We start from the raw sequence: 14,102 nt of genomic DNA, 5'->3' as shown, positions 1-14,102 counted from the left end.
TCGCAGAAGAAGGTACCACCGAATCAACGTTAGTAGACAGAAGGTTGATCACTCACAGGTGTGAGATTCAAAGTGGTGGGGGGAACGCCAGCTTGACATCACGTGTAGTAAAACGTGATGAGTAACTACACTGAGCATACATTTTATTCATTGTCGCTCCAAATACATCGTCGTTTAAAACCCTTACAATTCAGAGAGAACATTGAAATTTTCTGTACTTATAGCAAATGAATCACCGATTCTAATGATGTAGTTTAATACATGAATTTGAAGTCAATTAAAATTGTATGAATAAAATAAGTGCTAAAACTATACGTTCTGCACTAGCCACTGCACTAGCCACGGGAATTGTTAGGAAATTAAATTGTGCAACCCACAAGTTTGTTTAATAATTCGAGGGCGCTGAATCCGAGTCTGAAATCAAAATTTTGCTATCTAGATTTTTAGGCGATTTCGATTTTTGGTAACTACACGCGCCCGGCCGGAAGAGCCTACACACTCACGGATTTCGCCCGAGCCGAACCGCGCCACTAGCCCTGGACGGATTTGGCGACTCGGCTCAGCCTGGCTCAGCTCGCAATAAATTCGCCTACACACTCACGGATTTCGCCCGAGCCGAGCCAAGACAGGCCAAATCCGCGAGCCAAATCCGTAGGCATGTAGGGCCCTTCAGGCTCTACATGGGCTGTAGTGCCAATAATGATGATGATGATGACGATGATGCTGATGATGATGATGATTATAATAGAGTATTTCTGTTCAGCGCAGGACAGTATACGGTACCCAATCTATTGGAAATCAGGCACTTACATGAATTAGGCTATATTTATGCTTGGGAGGAGGAAATAAGTGGAGGAAATCATTTGATTATATTTGATAAAAAGAGGAAAAAATAATTCTAACAGAGATTATTAATCAATATTTATTGTGGAAAGTGTAGGAGTGAGGCTCTTCCATTCAGTTTAAGAAGAGCTTGAGTCAATAGTAGTTCTCAATCTCACTCTGGTTGGCTGCGGACTCAACGGTGACCAGCCCTTTGTTGATCTCCACCCCTAATATTATCAATCCTAACAGAGTGTCTACCGATTTCATTATTAATATTTTGACCATTCGATTTAATATTTATATTTTTATAAGTACCGCCTTGATTAAATATGTTTTTATTGCCTTGTTCTTCGTGGGTGCGGGGTGGTTCTTTTGCGCTGTAAGGCGTAATTAAATCATCGTCTCCATAGTAGGGATCGTAATCACAACGGCAAGGACAACACGGATAATATTGATATCGATTATATAGATCTGGATACCAGAATGATGCAGCAGCAGATTGCAAGTAGGAGAGAGTGCAGATTGCACCCACCTGTAAAATAATAAACAACTGTTAGACAATAAATTGTAAGCTTAAGACTTCGTTTGATGCTGGGAACAAATCAGTGTTAATTCGATGCTAAATCCTGAGTTTAAGTAGGTATCTACCTATCAATAATTGTTACGTTTTCTCAGTTTTATAAGCTCATAATCAGCAAGGATTTTCTCCGTCGATTTTTAAAAAGTGTAAGAGCAAAAATAGCAAAAATTTGAGTGAAAGGTGTTTTTCAAAAATGTAACACCTTCAAGGGCGGATATCTCGAAACTATAGAAGATAAAGAAAAAGTTGTGGGTTGCATATATTATATAGAAAACTATATTATCTTCAATTTTGTATAGGATAGACATGTCCGTAAGCTGCATAGTTTTCGAGTTATATGCGGGCAACCAGAAAATGGTATCTTTGAACCAACATTCTTGTTCATTTATTTCGGCCCTAATCAAATATATTCAACTCAATATATTTTTCAGAGATTTAACAATGTATTTTCATGATTGAGATTCAATATTTTGTATTTCATTATATTTCTACATGGCCCAGTAACAATCTGGCAACATTGCGGAGCTAGAGGGTAGAGCTCGGATAGAGCTATCTGTATTGTCCCTTTGTCTAATGAGAGACAAGGATAGGATAGCAACACCCGCAATAATGTTAATCAAGTGCAGACTTTATAACTTGGACCTCACTACAGAGTTGGAGATGTTACTTCAAATTCAATATCAACTTTCTATAACCTCATAATTTTGGTCTATCACCTTGGATGCACCATTTTTAATGTAAAAAGTTCTTTTTTATATTGTCAATACGAAATTTCAGAACAGAACGAATACAGAATACAGAATGAGTGGCCAAGATCGCACATCGATATTTCAAGCAAACATGATTTTCACATTTTAAAATACTAAAACAAGCAAAAATAAGATAAATAGAAATGTATTATTAGAAATAAAAAAAGCATAGAAAATATTACCTGTCTAATGTAACCTCACTGTTCAAAGTGTTGGAGATGAATAAGGATAGGCCATGTAATGTTTACAGTGGTGTAGTGTAGTACTAAATCTTGGAGTAATAGCATTTGATACCTCAGATTTTTATCAACTTTCTATGGTACATAATATTTATTATATTTTCATTTGAACTTGATTATTTTCAAATTGAGAAACATTTTTCAGTAATCATTGATTCTCATTTATTTATTTTCTATAAATTAGCTAATATTGGACTACCTGGCTACCGTACGGTACCTTACCCTTACGTCAAGTACTATTACCGTATTCATTTTAAGAGGGATGGCAAATAAAAATAGCCAGTATGATCTGAGAATCATGATAAAACAGAAACATTCCAAAAATATCAAATCGACTCGAACTCAAACATCAAGATGATTTTGAATAGAGTGGGCTATTATTATTTATAATCAGATTCTTTAGTGAGGTCCACGTTATAATGGCAGTAGCCTATTTGATTAACATTTTGATGTTGCTATCCCTGACTATCATTCGACAAAACAGATAGCGCTATCATTTTCTTGCCCCACAACGTTGGCAGATCGTTTTTGACAGTTTATAAAATACTGAAAATATTCATAATTGAGATTTCATATTATGAATATGTAGGCATATTATTTAATCATTGAAAAAAGTAATTTTCCTGCAATTACCTCGAAAAGTGACCATTCTTGCACTGATTACATCACGCAAAGAATCACTTTTCCGCACTAGTGCACAAAGTATTACTTTGTGTACTCTTAATACTTTGCATATTATCTTGCAGCCATCCCAATCAGCTTTTGACATTGTTGGCGTGTATTTTGAATGCGAATTTGTGCTATCTATATTTTCTCTGATTTTCAAATAAATGAAAATGAGAACTCATTAAATTATACATTTTAATAATATTATTAATTATTCATTATTTCAAATAATATTTTTTTTCATTCATTGATTGGTTGAGAAATTATTTAGAAATTAAGATTTTCTCAAAATTATTCAATTTAATTGGATTAATTCAATTTTTAATTTGAATAAATTATCGATTATTAATTTTCAATTGGATTATCAAGTTTAAAATAAATTAAAGTTGTTATTAATAACAAAATTATACAGACAAACATTTGATGGATTTCAGCCATCATTTCACCCATAATCAACCACTTTTTATATTCAATGGTAACTGTAGGTAAAATTTAATGTGAAATACGTGCGCAAAGTTCCTCTGCTGCACTCAAGAAACCATTCCGCCCTCGCCTACGGCTCGTTCGTAAACGTTTATTTCGGTGTAGCAAACTGTCACTTTGCTCACTAGTTGCACAGATAACTATTCTTGGCGAATAAAATATAATTGATCATTTTTAACAAGAATGAACAGTTTATATTACTTCAGATATACCGGTATCAGCTATTAAAGAAAGCAGTGGCAAGCCATAGAATCGGCAACACTGTTCCTCTATCTTTCTCGATTTCCATTACAACATGGACCTCAATATAATAATTACTGTATTACGAAAAGAATAATTGGTATTTGTCTGGGAATGAAATAAAAACGTTCCACTATAATAGAAAATCAATCAATCAATGCATGGATAGATCATGATGTATCGGTAGTAAATAAATTATTGTATTGTCAATAAATATTTCATTGCAAACCTATAGAATCTGTCAATAGGCCTACGGTACGGTAGTTCACATATCTGATTTAATTTGTATAAATGTCATGTCTAATTATTTAATCAAGTTGTCATATTGCACCCACTCTCATGCAGTTTGCGCCGAAATGGAAACAATACAGGAAAAGATGTAAAAATCGCTCACAAGCTGACACAGCTCGTCATGTATTGTGATATTGCAAATTGCCACTAGGCTGTAGTAAAACATGGTGGAACGTCCCTTTTAGTACTGTAGGCCTAATCAGTAGTTAAACATTTTCTCCAACAGTTAATGTTTTTAAAAATTGTGTGTGTCCAATTGTAAATTTGAAAGCAAGTTATAAATGCAGCGAGTGGAAATTCATGACTCTAAAAAGAAAATGTGAATAAAGGTAGAAAGGTACTCACGAGAAGAATAATTTTGAAATCCATTATTCTATCCAGTGGTAGCTTCAAGGATGTTTCGCTAAGGAGCAGCACTAGAGATGGCTGATTAATTTGCACTTTACACTCGCTATTTAAATAGTGTTCTCTACATGCGATTAAAATACCGTGAATGTTAAAAGCTTGCTCACTATACCTGTAAAAAATTACCTTGTACCTCATTAATACTGTTCATTTTGTATTTTCATCGAAAATGCACCGTTATTGTTGAAAAACTTGAAAAAAGACGTGATCACATTAATTTAAAGCAAATTTAAGTGTGAAACAACAACGTCAAGTACAGAAATTCGAACTAAAAATTCAAAAGTCGTGCATAACCAATTAACAGCCATACCAATCAACCTACCACGAGAATAAGGAACAATAGTGTGATAAACACCTATTTGTTTAATCGTTCTCAACCAAATCAAATTAAATTCAATTTTTCTTCTGTAATAAAGAATATTATGTTACTTGATAATGAGTAAAAAATTTAAAAAAGGATACAACTTAATACTTTAGCTTATATTTTTCAATAGTGAGGTTCACGTTATAATGATGGCAGTATTTGATTGAAATTGGTGTTGCTATCCTTGTCTGTTATTCTAAAAAGCACTTAGCGCTATCCTCTATCAATACTTTTCTTGCCAGAATATTTTATATACTTTGAAGCCAGATCGTTTTTAACAATATAGAAATAAAATTAATTACCGTAACAAAATATTAAATCTCAAATTATTAAAATGTATTATTCAATCATTGAAATCTATTTCCTTTACAAATAAAATGCAGTGTAATTGCTTATATTGAACAAGAATGAACAGTTAATATTTCATCAGATATACTGGTATCAGCTATCCTCTATAGAAGGCAGTGGCAAGGCAGAAAATCGTTAATGTATTCTCCTATCTTTCTGCACTGCTAGTATAACATGGACCTCACTGTAGTCGTTTCCAGGACTCTAGACCTCAATTTTATCATGAGAACAATAAACATATTAGAACATAAATATAATACCGTTATTTGTCTTCAATTGTAATTGTATACCAGTGTCTGTAATAAATTGTGGCTACATAACAATGACAGTTACAGTATAAAATAATTACCTAATATCGATTCAAGTAAATAAATGAAGAAATTACTATATTGTGCCCTATCAGGGTGAGAATTCTATCTGGTGGACTACTTATTTCTTATTAACAATATGATTTTAGAGCTTGTTGACTTCTCTCAAAAATACAATATATAAAATGGCTAGTTTACAGGTACGGTAGTAAAAATAACCTGTAACGGATAAAGGTAGCTACTGAAAATGACCATATTAGTTATTATAGCATAGTGAAATAAGAATAGTGAGAACCTATTAGCAGAGACAAATAATCCGGTATCTTTACTCTATTTTTACATGCTATTAGTAGCCAACATGTATCCTCTATGGTTATATTTGAAAAAGTCATAGGCCTACATTCAGTCACATAAGGCCTAAGCAATGATGTTAGATTATGGCCGGTTGAACAAGGGCCTGTTGTTAAATTTCAATAATTATTATTACATGACAAGATAACCAATTAGAGATAGGGGGTTTTTGAAGAAGGATTCTCGTTGCATTTAATTAAGGTTAAAATTTAACAGGCTTTTGTGCAACCGGACCTCTGAATTTGACGTTGAAATTGGAACATGACAGCGCTTACGAGTTTTCAATCACTAGGTCTATTGAAAACACATAATAACTGATAATTCCAAAGCTGTCCTAAGAATTTTGATCTTTATATATTTGATTCATATAATAAGTACGGTACCGTACATCATCAAAATTCTATTCCTCAGAAGGCAGTCTGTTTTTGAGACTTCTACTTGGAATTAGAGCTTGTTGACTTCTGTCAAAAATACAATTAATGTATAAACTGGCTAGTTCACAGGTTGGTCCATGCTCAAAAAAGGGTATAGAGGGAAATGTTTGGAAGACAATTTTTGACCCCACAGTTCTGTTAAGGGTAGTAAGGAGGTAAAAATATCAAAAGTCCCCACCCCTAACCCCTGTGCTAAGTGGGTGGGGGTGGTTTAAAGGAACCATTTTTTGGATTCTCGCATAAAACTCAAAATCTATGTATCTCAAGGACTTGAGTGAATTGTCTAGCCTACTGATGTGTCAGGCGGTAGGCTTGAGTTAATAACAGGTAGGCTATAGGTACCATGATGAAATATAAACCATTTCACGCGGGACAAAAAGCTTCCGCGATAGAAGATTACCAACAGCTTATAATAATTTATATGATTTAATACTAATAATGATTATTATGTACCGTAACTTAGTATTAGCTTACAGAGTCACAGGGGTGCCCACAAGGGGGAGGCATGGCGCAATTTGCGCCATCAACATTTTTGGGGGGGGCATGATTTTTTTTTATATTTTATGTCAACATTTTGAACCATGGTTGGAAAATCAAAGTATTAAATAGAGATATCCTAATGTAGTTAATTTTTCCCACCTTTACAATGTTATATTTTGCTAAGTGTAACTCAATATAAAGCATAAGCACAATTGATAATATTTTGTATGCAGGAATTTTAGTAATTTTAAGCTTATGAGTTTGAAGGTAAATCTTTGACAGAAATAAATTACAACTTCATCATCCACTATTATTCTGATTACCTTTGCTTAATTTAAATTTTTAATGTTCCTGTATCTGAGTTTCCTTGCTGTTGCAACCTAATTTTCTTAAAAGCACAATGATAAATTGAATTGTAATGTACATTTTAATCCAATGATTATTTTAATTTCGAAGGCGTTTCATGATGATATTAATGAGTCTGAAATGGGAATGCAATTATAAACAACATCGCAAACTCTAGTGAATTTGACAGAAGAAAAAACTTCTCTTGTGAAAAATTTGTTTCAAATTTACACCCTATTGACCACACAGTAATCAAGTAATTATTGTAATACTTCATTACTTTTTTCTGTTTTGTATAATAGTTCAGTCAAATGGTCGTTTTTCAGGAAACAGCCCAAAAGAACTTTTCGCGACAGTTCTATATGTATTTTGTGGCGCTGAATTCTAATCTGAAATTTGCTGATATGCCAGAGGGCGGCTTCACCCCCAAAACTCCCAAAAAATCCCAAAATTTCGGATTTTTTTCAAGTTTTCATTTAATCTTGAGAACCTTTAACTTTTCGAGAAAAAGCATTCTCTAAAATATTAAAGATAATAAAATTTCCAATAAATTGAGTGGTCGCGCAGGACTCCGGAGGAGGATTTTTAATTCCGGAGCTAAGAGTTTTCAAAAAAGGGTTATTTTTTAAGGGGTTTTCAAAATTATGCAAACCTACCACTTTTACCCTATACAACTAGGATCTTTTTCTAGTAATGATAGAAAGCCACACATCACGTGAATTAACAATATCAATTCTGAACAGAATTCCTTAGGTACCTGTTTTTGAATTTAGTCGTGGTGGGAGGGCGAATGCACCCAAAAATAGAAAATCATGTCCTACAGCCAAAATTCAAATTCTCGTTATAATACCTTTTCATTGCCTTCCTAACAAAAAAGAAACATATTTCGGCTGAAATATCCTTACGAGAGTTATGTTCTATGAGAATCACTCCTTAGATTTCAGTATTTCCTAGTGGGGGGCACACATAAGGAAGGATACGTCCAGGATCAAAACTTTAATCACTTAAAACTTTTGACTGAATGATCACATCTCCTCGTACTACAGCTCGTCAAGGCGGTTGAAAATCATGTATCATCTCATTAAAATTTGTTAAAAAATAGGAAATTACTCCTTTAGTGTATTTTAGCCCATATTTCAATGCATAGAAAAATGACCGATTTCTATATTCAAAACTGTGTGTCTCGGTAACTCAAAATGATACTTGGTCTTGATTTGAAGAAAAGAATCTCCTCTTTTACGTGAGGTGAATGGTTTTTGTAAAAATATAATCGTGAAGTAAGATACGTTTGTTTCAAAAAATCAAGAAATATGCGATATTTTTCTCATTTTCACAGTCTCGACAGTTTTTCGATATAAACAGTAATGCAAGTTCAATTTGAGGCAACTCAGCTTATAGAGCATGAAATTTTCTCTCATTTAAGACCAATCGCAAGTTTCTATCATGTATTGTACTCATTTTAGAGACTCTTTAATAACAGTAAAATCGCAAGAAAAATGAGAAAATAAAGATCATTATTCAATTGGCTGTAACTTTTGAACGGTATTGAAAACAGATGTATATTTCATGGAAGTGAAAAGAGGAGAAAATTCATCACAACCTCGACCACTTTTTGGATTTTTTATCTGAAGTGTTCCACAAGATACGCAACGTTGCATATGCGAGACTGTGAAAATGGGGGAAATATCACAAATTTCTCGCATATTCAAAGTTGCGTTTCTTGTGGAACACTTCAGATATAAAATCCAAAAAGTAGTCCTGCGCGACCACTCAATTCATTGGAAATTTTATTATCTTTAATATTATACAGAGAATGCTTTTTCTCGAAAAATTCAAGGTTCTCGAGATTAAATGGAAAACTTGAAAAAAAATTCCAAAATTTTGGGGGTGAAGTCGCCCTCTGGCGTGTCAGCAAATTTCAGATTAGAATTCAGCGCCCCAAAATATATATAGAACCATCGAAAAAAATTCTTTCGGGGCTGTTTCCTGAAAAACGACCATTTGACTGGACTATAAGTTGTTATCCTATTATATTAAGCGAGCAATTTATGTATATCTGTTTATATTTTTCTTTTTTTATATCTGGTTATCTGGCTATCTGATTATTTATGTTCAACGGATCTCGGAAACGGCTCTAACGATTTTCACGAATTCGGAATATAGTAGGTTTATTATATCAAAATTCGATTGCATTAAGTCTCTTCCCTGAGAAAACTCCCTGAAGGACATGAAAAGAATAATTCATCCTCGGAAAAACAGATGATGATTTCGTCGTCTGTCGATAACAGAAGATGCGTGTGCCTGTGTGGGAGATCAGCTGTGTAATCAATTAGATTACCGTATCTCGCGAGAAATCTAGAAATTTTAATTGACTCGATCAAAATACAGTAATCTGATTTGTTGACATGAGATGGTATATATCATAATATTTAAAGTTAATCATTATTTTACAGTTCCAAGTGATTAGTGAGTGTTATTTTGTTATTCAATTTGGTATGTAAACAATCTAAATTAGAACTTTTATGTTTTCAAATATTTGGACTGAAAATTTCACTTGAATTAAAGTGTATGAAACATAACCTACTTTTTGGAATATTAAATATTCCAACTATTAATTTTATAGTGAATAAATCAAAATTCGGGGAAGAAACAGTTTTGGGCTGTGCCTGTTAGTCCTTCCCCAATCATTTTAAAGAATTGATTTCTGTTTATCAATGAATTAATAACGAGCAAAGCTCGGTGCCCCGATATTTGGTATTAATGGATAGAATTTATAAAATGTACTTGTTCAGATAATATCTTTATTCCAAAAACCAAACCATTTAAAGATACATTTTGTTCGACTTGTGTTATTTACTCCTGTAATGTTAAAAAGTAAATACTATCAACAACACAACATCAGTGACAACCTATTCCAATTTATGATAAATATCGGGGCACCGAGCTCCGCTCTGGAGTACCTACAAAAGCATATAGAAATTATTACGAAAGAAGAAATTATAATAAATATTCATAGTTCATACAGAAAGGCCTTATCTAATCACAGTGGATTGAGATTAATTCGCAGGGGAATGCAAAAATTTCTCTCAAAAAAGCATGTTTAATTTTAATCCTGATTAATGTCACGTGAACCAAATCACAGAAGACCATCTCAAAAAGATAGCTTATCTGATTGATTCTGCTGGAATTAATCAGGATTAAAATTTAACCGGCTTTTGTACTACTGCCACTAAGTACCTGATTGAATTAGGTACAGAAGTTCAACTACAGCTGAGTCATAATTTTGTCTCAGTCCCACACACATGCACTCGCTCACTCACTTCCATCATCAACAGACGACGAAATTATCAGCTATTTTTCCATGGATGAATAAATTCTTTTAATGTCCGTCAGCGAGTTTCCCCAGGGATGAGACCTAGTGCAATCGAATTTTTTATATTATAAACCTACTATGTTGTGAATTTCGTGAGAATCGTTAGAGCCGTTTTTGAGATCCGGTGAAATACAAACATATAAACATACTAAAATTTAAACATCAAAACATCTAAACAGAAATTGCTCGTTTAATAGTATAGTATTTAGAATACCTAAACTTGCCGACATTATATTGTGTGAATAAAATCGTTCCAAATTTGTATGAATGTTTACCAAAATTGCTATGCAATATTCTTTTGCAATGAAGAATTATCAATGATATTATTATAATTCAACTTTTTATAAGTAACCTTAACATTTAAAAAGCAAAGCCTCCCTTACTTATATTTTAATATCCTATTAAAATATGTGTTATTTTAATATCCTATTAAAATATGTGTCATGTAGTTTTTCCTGATAAAATGTAGTTCTTTCTAGTCCTCCCGAACAAGAACAGGTGCACTGCCAGTCTCAAAAATAATATCAAAAAGATACTTTATTTCTATTTTAAAAGAGATAAGAAACGATGGTATATATTTTTACAATATTATGAAAACAGAAAGAAGTCCTCACAAGACCAAAGGTAAATAATGTCTTTTGGAAGATTAGAATGTAGAGGTGCGTACAGATATACGCGCCGCGAACATGAGCAATTCACTTTTAATCAGCTGATTATATCTGTATTTTTACAGAAACGGTAAAATACAAATATAAAAAGCTTGGCATCAGCTGATTAAAAGTGAATTGCTCATGTTCGCGGCGCGTATATCTGTACGCACCTTAAGATGTGAATTTTATTGTCATACACTGACTAATGTTAAAAACTAAAGGGTTGGGAATTGGGGTACTTTGGGGGGCACTTTTTTACACTTTGATTGGGGGGGGCATGCGCCATTGCCCTTGGGGGGGGCTGGGCACCCCTGCAGAGTCAATTCAATTTTAAATTATTTGAGATTTCTTTGTTCAAAAAATCTTTCATTATTTCGAAACATTCCCCCGGCTTCTTTCCACTTCTTAGATTCTAATCTCCACATTATTATTTTTGCGCCCGATTGCACTTAAGCTTGTTAAATTTTAATCATGATTATATGGCACGAAAACCAATTAGAGAAGATTTTTTCGAGAAGGTTCCTCCTGTTGGTTCTCGTGGTATTTGATCCCAGTTAAAATTTGACCGACTTTTTCAACAGTAGGCGACAACTAGCCCTTATGGTTGCACAAAAGTATGTTATAACGATTGAATGGCATGAGAACCAATCAGAGAAACCTTCTGAAAATTCCTTCTCTGAATGGTTCTTGTAAAATTTAGTCATGATTAAAATTTAACAGGTTTTTGTGCAACTGGGCCTTGAAGTGTTTTTTATTGGCTTTCAAAACGGAATTATTCCATAAATACTATTTATTTGTATTTGGTAACTGGTACTGATTTACTCTTTATTGACCGAGCGAAGTGAGGTCCAAGATTCAAGTCGACGGTTTTGCATTTCTCTTTATGTTTATATGTTTAAAAAATATTTATATTTATGTTTTTATGTTCCGCATTTACGGCGAAACGCGGTAATAGATTTTTATGAAATTTGATAGGTATGTTCCTTTTTAAAATGCGCGTCGACGAATATACAAGGTTTTTGGAATTTTTAAGTATAATATAGAAGGAAAAGGAGCCTCCTTCATACGCCAATATTAGAGTAAATATCAGACTATGGAATTATTCATCATAAATCAGCTGTCGAGTGGATTATAAATTGCATGCAATTCGATATCTCAATGTAACTTAGTGAAAAAATCAGCTGTTGTGTGGACTATTAATCGCATGCAGTGAGGCATGCAATTGATAACTTGAAGTAGCATAGTATTTTCTCCCGACTTTTCTCTGCTTTCAACTCGGTAAGCTTTTGATGGCAGTAGCATAATATCTGTTTACATCAAATTATTAGTATTGTCGATACAACAACCCAAACAGCCATTAGTCGTTTATACACCGATATCTCGCCGTCACGACAGGACAGGACAGAATTTACTCTGATGGACAGTATTAGAGGAGACTGTGGTTTAGAACTGCGCGAGGTCTACTGTTCACAGAACTACCGTACTAGTTATTCTCATATAATTATGTAATTCAGTTGTTTATCAATGTTCTTTACTTTAAGCTCAACTTCAATAACACAAGTTCAATCTAATTACAGTATGGATATTAATTTTTGGACGTTGCCGCTGAAATCTTTGAGCACTGGTATAAGACTGAATAAACTAACAGGTTATAGCCGTGAAAAACAAAAAAATATATATACAAAGTTCTTTGTTAGTTTTTATTACAAATATTATAATTCCATCATGTTTAAAACACTGAATATTCAAATCAAATATTTCAATACTTGCTTACAATACAATATTATTATCATATGGATAAATTTCATTTTAAAATTATTTGTTATACGAACTACAACAACAATAGAGCATACATAATATTTATTTATTAAACTATAAATATGGTACAAAACATTCAATTTTCCTAAAACTATTTTTTAAAATATCTAACTAGCCTAGATAAATTTTTATTGCAATTGAATTTTTCAAGTTTTCAGTTAACAAACTACAGCAATATACAACTAAAATTGGAGTTGCCTTATATTGTACGAGAGTACAATACAGTATTGAACTGATTTTGAAATTCAGCAATTTTCCAATAAAAAGTATTTCTGAAACGTTTCACTCTTAGCAAAAAGATTTGATGTGATTGAATAAATTATTTATTTTTTAATGAAATGAATGGTAAAGTTCCATCGTAGCTGTGTTTTTTTTTGTAAAAGTGAATAAATGTTTTATTTTGAAGAAAATTAGTTCATCATAAATTGCACTTGAATCAATAGGTATCGTAGGCCTGCCTATGGCATACTTCAAATCTAATCAACTGTGAAAACTGAGTAAAAAAATAAAGACTGAGTGAAAAACTGTTAAACATAGTGTATGTCGAATTAATAGAAGAATATCACTTTGTTCAAATTTTGAATCATGATTAATTTTTTTGGAAATTGCAGTGTTTTAATTTTATGTACAGTTCAATTAGTCCCAATATTTTAATTGTAAGACCTGAGTGAAATATTATGAACATAGCAATATCTACAAATTTTAGTTATTTATCCAAGAAATAGAATTGAAATTTTACAAGATATTGATCCAAAGTCAAGATTTTTATTTTTATACAACTTCATCTTTATTTTCTAATGTTTAGTATTTAGTATTAATGTTTGAAGTATTTAGCCCTGAAGTTATATGACTCCCTCTCATGATTTTATATAGACTTGTCAACATGTAGAGAAACAAATTACAAATTTTATTTTCAACACATAGATAGTCTACTAAAACGTTTCACAGTTCTCTAAAAGCTAACAAAGTGAGTCAAACTCATCATTGCTCAAAGGTACAAAGTAGCTGAAAGACTTCACTATTTCCAAACAACATCTATTTTGGAACAAAAAACTGTCAAATTTGATTGAAAAATTATTCCAAAACTCAAGTTCACATTATCTGCCAATGAATAAATATTCCTATTTTACGGATGAAATTCAAGATGTAGTTG

General features: G+C 32.6%; 1 protein-coding gene across 1 annotated transcript; it reads right to left on the bottom strand.

The window, feature by feature from the left end:
• Window positions 1-904: 904 nt before the first annotated feature.
• LOC111052668 lies at window positions 905-4,635 on the bottom strand. The gene is made up of 2 exons (XM_022339413.2): window positions 4,419-4,635; window positions 905-1,357 (listed from the first exon to the last, which is right to left on the bottom strand). The coding sequence occupies exons 1-2, from the start codon at window positions 4,614-4,616 to the stop codon at window positions 1,019-1,021; spliced, it is 537 nt and encodes a 178-aa protein (XP_022195105.2). The 5' UTR covers window positions 4,617-4,635; the 3' UTR covers window positions 905-1,018.
• Between the last annotated feature and the right edge of the window lie 9,467 nt (window positions 4,636-14,102).

This window comes from Nilaparvata lugens, chromosome 11, assembly GCF_014356525.2.
Source record: "Nilaparvata lugens isolate BPH chromosome 11, ASM1435652v1, whole genome shotgun sequence".
NCBI lineage: Eukaryota > Metazoa > Arthropoda > Insecta > Hemiptera > Delphacidae > Nilaparvata > Nilaparvata lugens.
Note: the sequence above shows the minus strand (reverse complement) of the source record. Positions and strands in the feature narration are given on the sequence as shown.

Coding starts and splice junctions, on each gene's coding strand:
- LOC111052668 (XM_022339413.2), bottom strand. CDS start 4,616: ATGAGGTACAAGGTAATTTTTTACAGGTATAGTGAGCAAGCTTTTAAC. Junction 1,358..4,418: donor ATTTCAAAATTATTCTTCTC/GTGAGTACCTTT, acceptor ATTATTTTACAG/GTGGGTGCAATCTGCACTCT.